The 17,408-nt window shown below is 52.4% G+C and overlaps 1 protein-coding gene and 1 pseudogene across 1 annotated transcript in view; both read right to left on the minus strand.

The window, feature by feature from the left end:
- Positions 1-678: 678 nt before the first annotated feature.
- LOC105103388 (bone morphogenetic protein 8B) overlaps positions 679-17,408 on the minus strand; it is a 34,261-nt gene continuing 17,531 nt past the window's right edge. Inside the window, exons 4-7 of the mRNA XM_064493708.1 lie at positions 6,040-6,234; positions 5,219-5,298; positions 4,579-4,689; positions 679-908 (exon numbers count right to left, since the gene is read on the minus strand). Coding sequence (XP_064349778.1) covers positions 759-908; positions 4,579-4,689; positions 5,219-5,298; positions 6,040-6,234 — 536 coding nt within the window. The 3' untranslated portion in view covers positions 679-758. The remainder of the gene's footprint in view (positions 909-4,578; positions 4,690-5,218; positions 5,299-6,039; positions 6,235-17,408) is intronic.
- LOC116147071 (succinyl-CoA:3-ketoacid coenzyme A transferase 2, mitochondrial-like) lies at positions 14,853-16,553 on the minus strand (annotated as a pseudogene).

Genomic DNA, 17,408 nt, shown 5'->3' on the forward strand with positions numbered 1-17,408 from the left:
AGGTTGGTGACTGATGGCCATGAGCAAAGGAATAGATCACGGTGGCATCAGTGCTGTGCGTCTGCCAGCGTGGACCACCCACTGTAGCCACTGTCCTTGCTTCTGCTGAGGGTTATTTTTGTCTCAGTGCTGAGCACCACAGGGAGAAGGGGAGGAAACTGGAAGGTTCTTTGCTTCTCTGGGGAGTCACACCTCTTCCCCAGGCAGGAGAGGGGCAGGCCCAGGACAGGAAGACACACACCCTCAGACATCCCCACCAGCTTCAGCCTTAAGCATGAGGCCCACTGTTCTTTTTCTAATGTGCTGACTGGCGTCGGGCCAGGTTAGGAACCACTAATACATGGTATGGAGGGCAAGTGCACATCTGACTGTGTCCCGGAAACGCCCAGCATTGTGCTGGGAAGGGGCCAACCCCTGATGCCCACACCCATACCTCTGGCGAGTAGGGCAAAGCCCAACCACCAGCCTCAGGCTCCAGGTGCTCCCAGACCATCCTGGGTCGGACACAGCGAGGAATGGCCAAGGACAGGTCCTAAGACAGGACTTCTGTGCTGACCGCAGTGTGCATCAAGCCAGCCAGGTTGGGTGGACAGTCTATCATACACCCCAGATCAGGGCAACAGGGCCTGGAGAGGGCCAGCTGACCGGAGGTGGGCAGGGAAGGGAGGGAGGGCCCTCGCTGCAGCCCCTGCTGAGCTGTGACGGCGTCGGAGGTCCCCGCCATGGGGGGCTGAGCGGCTGGGGCGGGTGCAGATCAGTCAGTGGCAGCCGCAGGCCCGGACCACCATGTTGCGGTGCTTGCGCAGGATGACGTTGTTGCTGCTGTCGTAGTACAGCACGGAGGTGGCGCTCAGCTTGGTGGGCGCGCAGCATGCCTTGGGGACCGCGTCCGGCTTCATCAGGTGCACCTGGCCGGGGAGGGGGCGGCCGGCAGAGGCGTGAGAACCAGGGGCTTCTCCCGGGACCCCTAGGCCCAGCCCCCAGCTCTGCCTGGGGCTCCGGCCGCTCCCCACTCCCTGGGTCCACCTCCACCTGCAGCAGGGCCGGTGCTGGCGGGGATCCTGCCCCTCTGCCCTCAGGCCCAGCCTGGGCACCGGCTGGCTCCCTGCCACACCCCTCCCCCCAAGACGGGACAACCCTGACCCTACTGGTCCCCAGCACATGTGCCCAGTCCTCCTTCCTGGTGCCCCTGCAGCACCGCCCCCTGGAGCCCCCCTGCTCCTCTGTCTTCTCTGTGCTTCTTAACGTCCCTGATCGTGTCTCATCGGCATTAGCTGTTGAAGGTCTGTCTGCCCCTCTGGATTGTGCGTCGGAGAACGTTCACGCTACACCTGCTCACGCCCAGGCTTCTAGGCAGGTATTGTTCTCGGCAGGTGACAACTGAGGCACAGAGGCCGGGCCACATGGCCGATGCTGCGGCACGACTGGGACCCAGCGTAGGGATCCCACTACCCTCCTCCAAACAGCTCTACCCTCAAGAGACAGCCTGATTGAGGGAGCTGTTTCAGCCTCCACCAAAATATTTATCCTGAGACTTGACACGATGAGCTGAAATATACTGGACTCTTCAGTGGGGCCCCACATGGAAGGGCCCTAACGGCAGCCCCACGCCCATCGGGGGCCAGAGAGAAAGGGGAGCCTGCTTCCATCCATCTGGGCTGCGTGGCCCTCATGGGAGCCGCTAAGCAGGGGTTGGATAAACCTGGCTGATGCAGTCCCTGGGCCCAGCCATGTCCCAGAAGCCCCAGCTCTGAGCCAGCCTGCCGCCAGGACCGTTAGCTGAGCACTAGGCTGGCTTGGGATCCAGAGCCTCTCAGGCCCCTGAGAGGAGCTGAGGCCTCTGTGGGGATGTCCAGCCCCACTGAGCCATGGGGGTGCTGCTCCCCAACTTCCCAGCCTCTGCATGCGGCAGCTGGGCTTGCCTTTCATAGGCCCACGTGAAAAAAACCAAGTGACACCACCCACCTGTGCCAACCATGTAAGTGCCTTGAAACCAGGGAGGTCCTTTCCTGGGCTGGGACCCTGGAGAGAGAAGTTGGCACCACAGAGGGCGGCTATTCTGTGACTCCCCCCTAGACCAGAGCTTCCCCAGGTGAGGGACAAAAAGAGAGATGGCCTTTTGTTCCATCTGCACCAAACAGATTGATTTGGAGTCTAATGTGCCATTCCATTCAATCTGCTTTCGAGCCACGTGGGAGACCAACTCAGAGGTCCTGTTACTTACTGGCTGTATATCCTTGGATAAAAAATCATACATCTGTGGACCTCAGTTTTCTCCTCTGCCAAATGGGTATAATGGTACTTTTCTCACTTCCAACACAAACACATCTCCAACACATACCTTGTGCGAGCCCTGCCTGGGTGGGGAGCACAGAAATGTCCCCACGTGGTCCCTGCTCTCATCCTCAGCAGGAGGGGAGGGGAAACAACATTCCAGTAGACAACCAGGACCCACGGGAGCAGCACAATAATCACAGCACACCCTCTGAGCCTGGGACACGAGTGCTGGAGAGCGACCCTGGCTGGGAAGGACCACAGAGGCGAGGTGTGCAGGGTGAGCAGGAGCTGCCCGGGCCCAGAGCTGAGGAGGCCCCCAGGGGCGCAGGCAGGGAGGTGGGAAACGCAGGGCACGTTCTGGGTCTGAGCACGGGCGGAGAGATGAGGGCACTGGGACGTGGGCTGGAGGACATCAGAGAGGTTGGCAGGGTGGCCAGTAAGGGGCCCCCCTGCATCCCAGGCGAAGGGCTCAGACTTTCTCGCAGGGGTAACGGGGCACGACTGAGAACAAGGTGGTCATATCAGTGCTTTAGTGCGGCCCCCAGCTGCCATGTGGGGAACAGCAGACAGTGAGCCTGGAGAGACTCGCTTCCTCTCAGGACACCCGACCCCCGTCCCTCGCCGCACCAAGGCTCTTCCTTCCCAGGCCTCTCCACGGAGGACACCAGTCCTCGCCCACCTCTCCTGTGTCTGCTGTCTCCCCAGACAATCTCTTCTGTTCTCGAGACTCAGACCACATGCGACGTCTCTCGAATTCAGACTCCAGCCTTGCTTCCACCCACCTGCCCGACTTCCACATGGGGCCAACATGGCCTCCCACGTGTGGGGGCAGAAGCAGAACCTCAGGTTTCCTTCATTCCCTCCTCCAACCCAACAACGTCGTCGTTCCCCTCCTCGTCCTCAGGGGCAGACCTTCACCCCAGCACCCAGTCTCTCAACCCTCACCTGCAGGCCCTGGGCCCCTCCCCTCCTGCCTCCACTGTCCACGCTGCCTGGCCCACTTCTCACCCCGCCAGGCGCCCTGGTCAGGCTCCTTGCCTTCTCCACACTCCACCCACGGTCTGTCCTCCCACAGCTGCCAGAGATGCTTCTAGAGACTAAGTCAGATCACGTATTGCTTTGCTGAAACCCTACACTGGCTTCTCGGTTTACCTGGGACATAATCCACTACCTGCCCTGTTAGGAGAGACCCCCAGGCCCTGTGTGAGGGAGCCCTGCCCACCCCCACCGTCACCTCCCTCTGGCCCGTTGCCCTGCACACCAGCCTCCTTTCGGGGCCCACGGTTCCTTTGCTCATGTGTTCACTGACCGCCTCCCCAGAGGGCAGCCACTGCCTTGGAGCACCCAGCACAGGGCCAGCGCTCCCTCCTGTTGACTGACAGCCCCGGGAGCTGAGGGGCGGGGCTGGTGCAGAGGGAGGGGAGCAGCCCTGGGAGGGGCAGGTGCTGGCATCACCTGAGCTCCTCCAAGGAAGGTGGCTTCCAACGGTCAACCCCACATGACCACTGGGAAAAGGAGGCATTATCTTGGGCTCCAAGCCACTTTTGTTAATTCATTTAGTGTCACTCTATAGCATCACCTTGGCACAACCTCTAACTGAAGTGTCTAGACCAATGTTCTAGAAAGAAGCCTCAGCATTTAAAAAAAATCCATTTAAAATAATTAGCAATAAGCAGCAACAACTATGTTCCTATTATAAACTATTTTTCAGCCTTTAAAGTTGCCCCGAACACTGGGGCATCCAAAGCCACACAATCTGTAGAAACAGAGCCGGGAGGGACCCAGGACAAAGCCAACAGGAAAGTAAGAGGCGAGGAAGCCAAAGCCAGAAGGGCACTGGGCACCCGGCGACTCCCACACAGGAAGCGGGGGCAGAGCGCACACGCAGGCCACCCACCCTGACCCGAGGGCATGTCACTCGCAGGAGGCTGAATGCACCCATGAACCAGTGCATGTGTGCGCTCGGAGCGCACAGGCAGCGGAGTGCTGTGCACCTCTGACCACAAGCAGGCGGGCCTTTATAAGTCCACACCCACTGCATGTTTGGGACTGTCCCCCCTGCACGTGGAGGGCGCAGATGTGCACGCGTGCACACCTGTCAGTGTGTCTGGAGCACATGTGCTCAGGTGGGGCCAGTTTCCGTGCAGGTGTGGGCTTTCACTGCGCGTGCACGCAAGGAGGTTCCCATGCAGAGGAAGCTCCCTGACTCCAGCAGAGCTGCCATCACCTCCTGGAGTCCGTGCCCCTCTCCTCAGTGTCCCCCTCCCCTGGGCATCCAGGCAGGACCGACATGGTACTCACCAGGGACTGCAGGATGGCGTGGTTGGTGGCGTTCATGCAGGAGTCCAGCGGGAAGGAGCACTCCCCTTCACAGTAATAGGCTGAGTAGCCCTGGGGGGCGATGACCCAATCCTGGGTTGGGGGGAGTAGGAGATGGTGAGTCCCATCGACGTGCCCCCTCCCCAGCCCCGTGGTCCAGCACCTGCCCTTAACCCTCCCTCAGCCTCAGGGCCCCATCAGCCCACCCTCGGGCCCCTCCTGTGGCCATCTCCCCAGAGGCCTGACATCCACCCAAAGCGGGCAGGGCCGGGCACGAGCTCTGACCCTTCACCCGGCATCAGCCCTCAGCATCATCCTCCCCAGCCCGCCGCCAGTCACAGCAAAGGCACAGAGGCCCTGTCCACCCTGGCCTCAGTTTCCCTGCTGAGCTCTGATTTTTTTTTGTGGCTAAGGATTCAGTCTCTCCAGTTGCATGGTTTTTATGAAAACTCACTTTTCACTGTAAAAGCAACACGTTCTCCTTTTAGAAAACTTGGGAAACAGAAGAAAATAATACATAAAAAAAGAAAATTCCTCATAATTCCAACCCCCCCCCCGGACATACACTCGGGATCTTCAGATGGGGACTGTCACTCAGGGAAGAAGGAGAGGCAGGAATTACCAGCCAGCCGAGGTCCTGGAAGCTGACGTAGAGCTCATGCCGGCGGCACACCTGCCGGCCATGGGAGCCGTGGACGTCATCTGCGGGGGACAGACAGGGCAAGGTCTTTGCTGGGGTCCTGCTCTGTGCAGCCACCACGGGGAGCTCCCAGGGCGGGGGACGCCCTGATGGGCATGTTTGTTGAATGAATGAATGAGGGGAAACTAAACCATTTGGTCTCATAAAGCCCATCCCTGCAGCTCTGTTGGTGCTGTGACCCAGCTCAAGAACCTTCAATGGCTCCAGATGGCTCTCTATGGTTACAGTCATCCCACACTCAGCCCAGCCTCCCCTGACTTTCAGCCTGTGGACCTCCTGATGGTCCCATAAACAGCCTGGGGACCCTCGTCCATCCAGCAGCTCGTTCTTCTTTCCTCCAGAGACACCCTTGACCTCACCCCACCTCTCCTGCCACACCCACTCCACAGGACAAGTGGCCCCACTGAGGACAAGCAAAGGCCGACTCTCCATGAAGGAAAGGAGGGCATGGGGTGGGTCAGGCTCATCCCTGATCCCGAGGAGAAGACCTTCACATAAACACCTGGATCCTGCTGGGCACCTGACTGATGGAGAGCCAGGCAAGGCCTAGTGGATGGGCAGGGCAGAGAAGGGACTTTGGGGCAGCAAGGATGTGAGGACAGAGCCCTGAGAGAGGGTGTAGTGGCTGGCCCCCAGGATATGGGGGCACAGGGGTATCAGGAAAGGTGACTGAGGGGTGACCACTGGCTTGATCCTGCCAAGGCCAGGAAGGTTCTGTCCCCACCACTGGTCCCCAGGCTCACCAAAGATTCCCGGCAGTTTGTTGGGGGGCGGCAGCTCGTTGGTTCTTTTCGGCGGCCTCCTCTTCAGGGGCCTCACTGCCCGAGGGGCTCGTACAGGGCCAGGGCTCGCCCTGAAAAAGGTGACCACGAAAGGCTGTCTGGAGCGTGGTGCCTGTTGCCCCAGCAGACCAGCCAGACCAGGATCCACGCTGTGCCCTGAGACAGAGAGAGCAGAGAGGGCCTATTACTGGACGCAGTGCGCCCCATGCCAGTGAGGCCAAAGAAGTACTGAAATTTGGAGTTTGGAGCAGAGAAAGGTTTATTGCTGGGCTGAGCAAGAACAGCTCACACCCAAAAAACCCTAGACTTTTCCAAAGGGTTTCAGCTGAGCATTTTTAAGGCCAGCTAAGGGAGGGACATCCCAGTGTATGTGGTCAGCTGTGCACAATTCTGATTGGTTAATGGTGATCAATCCCTAGACACCAGAAGGTCTGGGGGCCACGTGCTCATGATCAAGTAGTTAATTTCTTCCATTTGGTGGTGGGTTTTAGCACCTGAAAAACTCAGGAAATATGCAAGAGCTTCTATTGTCTCGTACTTCAGAGAGGAGCTGCAGCAAAAAATATGGGGGGAATATCTGTCCTGGGAAGGCCCCATAGGGTTCTGCTTGGTTACAACCCCCCTTTTCTTTGATAGTCCTCAGTCTTTAAGAGAACAGGTGTTGGATAAGAAGGGGGATAATATTTTGGATAGAGAGGTTAATCGTAAACTCAGCAAAGGAATTCAGTTTCAATCTCCAATTTGTTCCATCCTTCCCTCTCAGGGAATGGGGCGATGACCACTCTGGCTAATTCGTGCTGAAACAGGGCAGAGTCCTACCTCAATTTGGGGAATGGATACCAAGTTGGAAATACTCCCAAGTTCCAAGTTCTGGATCTGAGTCTTGTATGATTAAGATCTCATCCCCTGAGGAATTCAGGAAGAATAAACCTGAAAACAAGTCTGGACTTGGCACTTTGGGGGAGACTCGTAGCCAGGTAGCCAGTTATCTACTTTTATCTGAGTAGGTTTTGACTTTTGATGTGGTGTTAACACACACATAATAGGAGCTATTGGCCACTGCACACATCTCCTTTTTTCTGCTAACATCTGATCTAAAGCAATTTTATTGTCTAGAAATTTAATAGTTACAAGAGGGAACCTTGAGGTCATAAGGTTGCAGCTGCCATCTGCCAACAGACACTGCTTTGAGAATGGCTGGTGACGTCCTGAGTCTGACACAGCTCAGAAAATTCAAGTTCTCAACAATACAGGAACATATCTGAAATCATGTCCACAATGGCCACCTAGTTTTACCTTGGGTGTCTGAACCACAGCTATTCCATTTTGACTTTCAAAAGCAGATGTACAGTGCATGTCCAAAGGCCATAAAACAGGCCGCTTTGGTCAATAAAGTTTAAGTCAAATCATGCTTAAGCCAGAATGACTTCCCCATACCTCAATATGTGCAGATTTTTCCATCATTTCCCCTTTTGATTACAAATCTTTCTATAGAAAGTATTGATGATCAAAATAGCTGTCCCTTGATGCTAATATGGTAGCTCCTGCTCAAGTTTAGATCATGTCCCTGGTGCCAGGCCTCCTTTACATCTGCCTGGTTATCCACTTGGGGGGAACTAATCAGACATGGTGAACAGGCCCAGAGGTACGTTAATGGGGAAACACTTTATAGGTTATACATTTTATCACTTATACCGAATTGTTACACAAGCATTGTACTTGTGCTTTTAGCAACAGACTTAAAGCCAGCATTGTTATGGATCATGAGTAGTTATACTCTGTGACAACTCTACTAGAGAATTCTCTTCCTATCCTAAACACTGGGGACAGTGTTGATAGGGAGACAAATATTTGATTAACAGTTCAATTAGAAAACATAGATTAAAAGCCAGTAGTAATATAGACAACCCAAAAATTGAAACCATGTTCATCAGTTCACTTAATCCTATACAATTAATCCCTTCTACTAACAGTTTTATGAAATTAGAGTTTTCATCAGACTTCTTAGATACCTTACCCAGCTCAGCTGTATGATTTAAAAGAAACCTGTACTTGTCAAATAGTCCTTTCTATGAATACTGTTGAAGATGAAGCAGTTCTGCAAAACATCAGCTTAACTCTATGGATGGCAAATGGCCCAAAAAGGCATGGCAAGAGATCTGATCACAATGTTTTTGACAAGGAAGCTTAATCAAGTTGCTGTGACATACAACATTTTAAGATAACAACCAGAACCATGACTGATAGCATGATACCGGGACATATCTAAATTTCAGAAACTCTACATAATTTCTAGAATGTCCAGAGCAACAACATTCATCCATACTGCCTAATCCGAGGCTTTTCACTCATTTGACAACGCTTCTCGTGAAATTCAACACACCGGCCAATCTTAGTTCAGTATGTTTTGCTGAGATGACTCCGGGACCCTCCAAAGCATCCCAAAGTCAGCCGAAGTCAAAAGAACTTGAACTAGAACCTGATAGGAAGTTTGTCAAAAATATCAAAAAGTTCCACACAACCTATTATCAGAAACATTCTAGGCAAACTTGTTTTCTTAACAGAGAGGAACCAAACCCAGTCCTGTACCAGCCTACTTTTAATAACAAAAATCCATTTACCTAAGTAAGTCTAACCTACTCTCAGGCCCACCGTGCACAGAACTCCTTTTTCAGGTCTCCCTTTCTACAAACTTTCCACAACTTTCTGTAACCATATTAATTTATCCCACATTTTCCCCCATCTTGAAACAACCAGCTTAGGACCGAATCACTTCCTTCTCCTTTAACAAACTGCAATTCCATGCCTCAATTTTTTTTTTTTTTACTCAAAACATATATCCTACTTTCCTACTGTATACTGAAGTGTTTCCTTTATGATTTTTAGTAGCTTTAATTACACATTTAAATTAGAATCCTCAACTTAAAAAAAAAATCTCAATCTCTAGTGAATGTTTCAGTATCTTATTTTGTTTGGGAATGACCTAGCTAGTCAACTATTCCATAAATTTCCATCATTTAATTCAGTACAGCACAACTCTAAAATTTCAAGTTACCAAATATCTGAAGAGCTCATTTAAAAGTAGACATTCCTAAAACACTATTTCTAAAGAGTTCACCCAGAAGCTCTTATCGCTATGCATTTCATTGACTTACAAGAATTTCATTATACCCATTAATTTCTTTCTGCTGACAAACTCTGCAATAGGAACAACATGAACTTACTGACCTTCAGTAAACTTAGGTACAATAAAAGACATGTCTGTATTGATTATACCAACAAGCTTAAGCTAGCTTTAATATCAGAAATCAAGTCAACATTGAATGTTTCCTAGATCACATGAACCTGATATTTGTTCTGTCTAGCTTCTTTTATACTTAGAAGTATTTAATTTATAAGCAGTTACTTTTAAGTCAATTAAATAGAGCTCATTTACAAGTTAACTTTTTAAAAGACAGACAGAACCAGAGATCTCAGTTTTTCTGCTTGAATTAAAAAAAAAAAAAAACCCACACATTTTCTTCCTTGAGAGCCCAGGTAGATCACCCACATCTCAAAGGCACAGGAAGAGAAACGCAAATCCGTCCTCTAACTGCTTTTACTAAACCCAACCATCTTGGCTATTTTCAGGGTTTTTTTTTTTCCTCCCAGTTCCCAAATATCCACTTCAGTTTAAAGAAATAACAGTCATAGACAATAATATATGTATCATTTGTTCACATACACATGTCTCACTTTCAGTAAAACCAGGAAGAGACAACAGTATTTGGACTGTGGTGCGGAGACACACAAACACACACAGAACCAAAAAAGCCAAAGCAATTGCAAAAGGCCCACTTTGACATAACAGCAGAGCCATTAGGGGCCACTATTCTCCAGATCTCAGGGAGTACTGAACTCACACAGTGTTACAACGAAAATATCATTTTCTTTCATTTACGGGAGCATAGCTGAAGATCTCCTAGTTTTGCAAAATATACCCTAGGGGGACTTTAAAATGGAGCAGAGCTCTGGTCCTCCATATTTAATTATTCAAAGCTGATGTTATCAAATATCAAGCAAGTAACAGTTCAGAATGGTCTGTCAGGGTCACAGTTCCCCAGCCCCGGAAGAGGGATTCCCAACCAACACCTCATCTTTCCAAAAGGGTTGAGAACCCCAGCCAATGCCACATCAGGGGTGAAGCTGAGTGAACCACCAAGGCTAGAAGGGGAAAATCCCAACCAACACTTCGCCTCAGGTGAAGTCAACTCAGTAGGGAAGGACACCCTGGTGTCATCACACACAAGCCCTTTTACTCACCAAAGACATCTCAACCAACAGGCCAGTGTAAGTACTGACACACACACACATACAAACAACAAACATGGTCCCACAGACAAAAGATCACATGAGGGGTAGCCCCAAAATCCCACTTCCACTCCCAGAGTCTTCCAGAGTAGCTCCCAATAGGCCCAGAGTGGCTTACTTCCCAAAAGGGAATGAGCCCAGATGGAGTGGAAAATCCCCAGCCTGCCCAAGCTGGAGCGACTCACCCCCAAGCCACACCGAATGTGGATCGTAGCTCTGGGCCTTAGCTTCAAACAGCCTCATGCAGAGGCGGCCATGCCTGTCATGGAGAGTCCCTGCTGGTTACCCGGAGTGAAGTGAGCTCTGGCAGCTGCTGGGGACCCAGGGAACAGACAGCCTCTGGCCGAGGTCGACCTGCCGCAGACTCCTAGGCTGGTTTCGCCAAAATTGTTACTGAACGCAATTTCATGTGCCTGACGCACAGTGAGGCCAAAAAACTACTGAAACCTTGGAGTTTGGAGCAGAAAAATATTTGTTGCTGGGCAGAGCAAGAAGAACAGATGGCTCATGCCCAAAAAACCCTGAACTCCCCAAAACGTTTTCAGCTGAGCATTTTTAAGGCCAGCTGAGGGAGGGGCATCCCAGAGTGTGTGATCAGCTGTGCACAATTCTGATTGGTTGATGGTGATCAATTCTTAGGCACCAGATGATATGGGGGATATGAGCTCATGAGCATTAAGTAGTTAATTTCTTCCATTTGGTGATGGGTTTTAGCATCTGAAAAATTCAGGAAACATGCACGAGCGACTATTATCTGGGTACTTCAGAGGGACTTACAGCAGAGGATATGGGGGTCGTGTCTGTCCTGGGAAGCCCCCATAGCGTCCTGCTCCGTTACACCCAGATCCCACAGGGGGACATAGCAGGGACCTCCTTGCCAAGGCTCGAGTGGGCTAGGAGAATGGAGGCTGAGGCCTCAAGGGACCCACTGTGCTTCGGTTTCCTCCTCTGAAGGCCAGAGTCCCACATCCAGCCCCAGCCCCCAGGGGACAGGGCTGCAGGAGATGGGGGAAGGGGCCTCTCAAGCCCAGGGCCAGGATTAGTGATGGTCATGGACACTGCCAGTTGTGACAGCGTTTTACAGCTTTCAGTCAATTCACATGATGATCTCTGTCTGTCTTCACAGTCACCTGGACCCCATGGAACCCCTGCTTCACTAAGAAATGTCAGAGCCCATCAGTGATGGCCCAGAGCCTCAGTGCTAGGGACTCTCAGAACCAGGGTCCCCACCTCCGTCCTGACCTCTGAGGCTCGAGTTCAACCTTCCACCTTACACTTTCTGGGGATCAGCATAGGATCTGTAACACCCACTGGTTGGAGCAGCTGCCAAGACTTCGTGAACACTTGCTCTGCTGAGCACAGCCGGAGAGCAGGGCACTCACCATCCTAAATGAGCCCCCAGGCTCAAGGCAGAGAGACATTTGCCCCAAGTCCCAGAGCCAGGGTTCAACCTCCTCAGTCTAATTCCAGAGCCCAAATTTTTATCCATTTAAGGTCTTAACCACTGGGTTGGTGGTTTATAAACAAAGAGGGAAAAGGCTGCAGGCAGGGACATGATTGAGGGCCCAGCCTAGGAATAGATGCTTGTAAAAGTGGGATTTACCCACAGCTGCTTAAAGACTAAGGATGTGGGAAAAACACACTGATTATCCCTGGAAAAGTTGACTCCACCAATGAAACAATCTTCTTGTATCTCTTTGTATTTCCAATGACTTCTTGTTTTTTTAATTGTAAAAGCAATATAAAAATAATTGTTAAAAAAATTTTTTTAAATCACCCATAAACCCCCTCCGCACTCCACATCATTTTCATGTATCTCGGATATTGTCATATGTCAATTTAAATTTTACACAACTGTGACCATAACCAAGGAGTCTGTATTTTTTCCCAAGTTTTTCACATAAAACATTTTCCCAGTTATTAAAGTCTCAACTATGAATATTTCAAATGTATAATATTCCTTTGAGTAGAGACATCATAATATTTAGATGTTAGCTCATCTTCAGATATTTAGGTTATTTTCTGGCTTTCATCACAGACATGAGAATGTGGTAGAACCTCTTCATGTCCTTTCCCTGTGGAATTTTTTAGACTAAACAACAGGGGCATGATTACCACTTGTTGTTATGGTTCTTAAACTCAGTGTAGAGCATCCCACTTCCATGTACATTTCACCCAGATATTGCAACATTGATGCACATGCATACACACACATGTACACACAAACATGTACACACATTTTTATAGTGAGAGTGCATACGTGCACATACATAAACACATGTCATTTCCATTAGCAAGTCTCATGATCCGATCCTCCGCCATACAAATCAAGGACATCTCCGCCCCACTCACAGGTCAAGGACAAGCCTGCCCCACTCACAGCCCTGCTAAAAGGTCAGTCCTTATACAGCTGTGCTTTAGCCCCAAGTCCATGGGCCAGAGTTGACTGAACAACTAATCAACCAGAGACTAACCTTTGACCTATGACATCACCTGCCACAAACATGCACTGGACCCATTAGAGGCTCCACTCAGGGGTGACCCTGCTGAGACAGGAGGCTGTTGGCTGCAGGAGTGGACACTGGAAGGGCCCAGCGAGAAGCCCTTCAGGGAGTTTGGGTTACACAAATCAGAGTCATGAGGAAGCTGCAGGCCCCTGATGATGTGGAGCCACAGACATACAGCGGCCCCGCCGCAGATGGGAAAGTCTGTAACAGCACCAGGAGGTGGCCCTGGAGTGATGCGGGCAGGTGGAGTGGAGCTCCATGCCTGCAGGCAGGTGGGGCAGCCTTGGCCTGGGAGCCCTCCAGGCTTGTGTGCTGCTGTCCGGTCCTTGGGTCCCTGGAGAGCTCTGTCCCTGGGGTAGGGGGCCAGGGAGACCTTCGGGGCCCCCAAGGCTGTGTTCACTGTTGGCTTTTCTTAGTGCAACTGTTTGGTCAAGGATTGGATTGAGGTATCCTGGGCGCAGAGAGACTGCACTTTTCCCCGTGGCACCTGCCCCAACTCAGCCTGCAGTCATGGATGTGACCCTAGTGCCACAGTGAAGGACAATCAGGACGCCTGGTTGAAAGCTTTGCAGGGAATCCCAGCTGTGACCCAGTCCGCTTCTGTCCCGTAGGTTATTTCCTCACTGTGGGAGAAGGAGGAACGCAATGCTTTTCCTTCTTTCTACTATCTTAACAGCCCTCTCACTTGCCTGCTTCTGGAAACTTCTGCCTGCTCCACACTGCTGCTGGAAAGCCCCTCCTGACACCCAGGGCAGATCAGGGCCACCTCCCCAGAAACCCCGAGAGGTGCCGCACAGTCCCCTCAGTAGCGTCCATCCACTGCCCGCCTGGTCACGGTCCCCGAGACACCCTGTGCTGTCCCTTCAGGGAGCACTATCCCTCCATCCCAGGCCCTGGCCCTCCCATTGGGGTGACACTCCAGTGAGGCCCCTCTGACAGGCCCTCCTTGACCAGCTGCAACTGGTCCTGTTCTGACCCACCAGCTCCCATCCTGTGTGTGCAGCCCTGGCGCTGCTCTGAGAAAGTGCGGGCTCCATGGCGAGCCTGGGTGTGAACCCTGCACACACACACACACACACACACACATGTGTGCACACATGGATTAACTCAGTTTTTTCTTTTTAGGATTTGAGACTGTGGATTCAGGAAGAGGTACCTCACTGCCCCTCTTGGGTTACAAGGGAGTGTTAACAAGAGGCCTGTTCGGGCTCCGTAACAGAGAGGAAGGGTCTAAGTGTCTGTTCAGGATGACACAGGAACACAGGAGAAAACCCATCTGAGACCATCGGTCAGGTTTCTAGAACACCTCCTGTCCTAAGCCTTTGGTGACGCACAGACGAGCTGTTTATTCACAGGGGAGACTTCCCGGCGAGATGTTGGCACCAACGGTCTCTCCCCCTTCAATTGCCCCATTACCAGTTCACTGGCCACCAAGACAGTTTTCTTCCCTTCTAGAGACATCTATTTAGCTATTGGGTGGGGGTGGGGGGGTGGAGGAGGAGAGGCTACAGGGAAACGAAACTTAGTGACAAAATGAAAAGCCCCAGAGGAAAGTCAGAGGGGCCAAAGGGAAAACATCTTTCATTCAGACATTTCCGCTGACCACAAATTCACATTTACACGTGTGTTTTCATGGTTGCAGTAAAACGGTGCCTTTGCAGTGATTCTGGGTGGAGTTGTTCCTCCCCCATCACTTTTCTCTACATTTCATGATTCAGCCATGCGGGAAGGCGCTTCGGTGAAACCCTTCCTGTGGGATCATCTCAAGCTGCACAGAATTTAACGTTAAAGATCACAGACAGTGAAGAGGGCGTCAACGTCTCAGCGACTGTAGCAGAGCTTTCTCAGAACTCACAGAACATACAAGGCCAAGGTCTCGGTTTCACTTTGGTTTTTAATTACAGTTCTATTCCTCTTGAGAGAACAAAGCCTGGCTAGTGGCAGGGTGTCTGGGGTGACAACAGGGGAGAACTGGCCAGACGCTGGTGAAGTGCAGAAATGTGATTGTGTCCTCCTCGGATGCAGTCCTGTGAGGTCACAGTGGGACCAAGGCCACTTACCAGTTAGGCTGCGATCTGCTGCATGGGTCTGAGATTCGGGGAGAAGGCAGTGGTGCTCCCCGTGCTCCTCTGGATGTCCTCCACCATCAGGCTGTCCCAGAGCTCAATCAGAGTCAGTCCTCTCTTCTTGTGCACGTGAAACACGGCCTTCTCAGTGATGATGCGGTCCACGCACCGCTTCCCAGTCAGTGGCATTGTGCATTTCTCCAAGATTTTGGGCTCTTGGCCTTGGTGCAGTGCTCCATGGGGACCACCACTCTGGTCTTGGTGCTGGACACCAGGTCCATCACACCCCCCATTCCTCTCACCTTCTTGCCAGGTGTCATCCAGTTAGCCAGGTGACCATACTTGGAAACCTGTATGGCTCCTAGGAAGGTTAGGTGGATGTGGCTCCCTCGGATCATGGCAAATGATACATCGCTGGAGAAAAAACAGCCCCCGGGAAGAACGGTGACTGTTTACTTGCCCACGTTGATGAGATCTGCATCCACCCCATCTTTTGGTGGAAACGGACCCAGGACCAGGATTCCATGTTCACTGTGAAGATGAATGGTCATATTGGGGTTGATGTAGCTGGTGGCCAGACGAGGGGTCCTGATGCCCAATTGGCATACATGCCATCCTCAAATTCCAGAGCTCCCGCTTGATGATCCGTGTCCTCACACCATCCGTAGACCTGCTCCTTTCATCTTCCTCTTTCCAAATGGTTACACGCTCAATTCTTTTCTCATATTCCCCCCTCCCCCCCGGATGACACGATCTACATAAATGTCAGGAACCTGGATGTCTTCTGGGGCAAATGACCCCGCATCCACGACTTCTTCCACCTCCACCACTGAGGTTCTGGCGGCTTTGCACAGGGGCGTGTTGAAGTTCCTGGCGCTGGCCCTGAAGATGAAGTTTCCGGCCGGGTCGGCCTTCCACCCTTTCACCAAAGCAAAATCGGCCATGATGGCGTGTTCCAGAAGGTAATGCTGCCCGTGAAACTCCCTCACCTTTCTGGGCTGACTCAGGATGGCGATGTTGTCTTCCTTGAGGTACCTGGAGGGTGCGCCTCCCTCCTGGACCAGGGTCGCGTAGGCCGTGGGTGTGTAGAAGGCGGGCACACTGGCACCCCCTGCAGGGATGTGCTCGGCCCGGGGTCCCCGGGGTGTGATCTCCAGCTCCAGTTCGCCCGCCAGGTACTGGTGCTCGCAGAGCGCGTTCTCCCCCACGTACGAGCACACAATGCGGGTGATCTGCTTGGTCCCCAGTAAAAGGCTCAACCTGAAGTTGTCCACCCCCAGGTTGCTGCTGACCACGGTCAAGTCCTTCACGCGGGTCTTGAGCAGCGCCCGGATCAGGCTCTCCGGGATCCCGCAGAGCTCGAAGCCCCTGACCATGATCCTCGCGCCTCCCGCGATGTCTCTCAGGGCTCCACGGGGTCCGTGCAGAACTTAGCGCGCGCCCGGGCGCTGCTGGCGAAGCCGCACACGCCGCTGGTCGCCAGCGCGGGCCCCGAGAGGCCGGCAGGGACCTGCGGCCCAAGCTCCGATGCCAGGAGCCGCAGGGTCGCCATCGTCCGCTCTGCTCCGGCGCTGGGCCCGCGGGGACAAGTGGGGACAGGCTGCGGCGGCGGCTAGCGCCCCGCCGCGCATCACGGAGTAAGGCTCGCTTGGCGGTGAGGCGGCGGCCTGGCGGGTCCCTGCCACCGGCTCAGTCTCCAGCTCCAATGACCAGCCGGCAGGAGGGACCCGGGGCCGGGAGCCTGGAAGCTCGGAACAGGCGTCCCTCTGGGGAAGCCTGGGGACTGTCTCCTTCCCTGTCCATTGTCACCCTCCCTCGCAGGGGCGCTGCTCCTGTCCCCCCGCCCCAAATCCCACTCCAAGTCAGCAGTTCCCACAACTGTGTCCCCTACGCTCCTTGTCCCAGAACCCATGGACCGCTACCAGGGCCTCAATAATTTCCGCTGAAAGAGACACCTTGATTTTCTGCCTCAAACCTGCCCATCCTTTATTTTTCCCCAGCCTAGGCAAAAACAAAACAAAACCCTAAACCAAACAAAAGGTATTAACAAGACCCACTGTTTCAGTCCCCATCACCCGCGGCTCCTCTGTGCACCCCTCTCTGTGTCCTTGCTGTAACAAGCCCCCCACAGCTCCCACTTCAACCCTGTGAGGCTCCCGGGGCCTCTGACTTCATTTTCATCTCCCCCAGTCTACTCTCTCAACTGAGGTAAGGGGGGTCTTTATTTAGTACATAAAATAAATAAACTTTATTTTACAATAGCTGAGATTTATAGAAAATTTGCAAAGTTCCCACACACCTAGACCCAATTTCCTCTGGGCAGTGTTAGCATTTATATGACTATGGTAACGTTTGTCACAACTAATGAAGCAATATCAGTATCTTATTATTTAACACAGCAATGTAC

The sequence above is a fragment of the Camelus dromedarius genome, chromosome 14 (assembly GCF_036321535.1).
Source record: "Camelus dromedarius isolate mCamDro1 chromosome 14, mCamDro1.pat, whole genome shotgun sequence".
In the NCBI taxonomy this organism is placed as follows: domain Eukaryota; kingdom Metazoa; phylum Chordata; class Mammalia; order Artiodactyla; family Camelidae; genus Camelus; species Camelus dromedarius.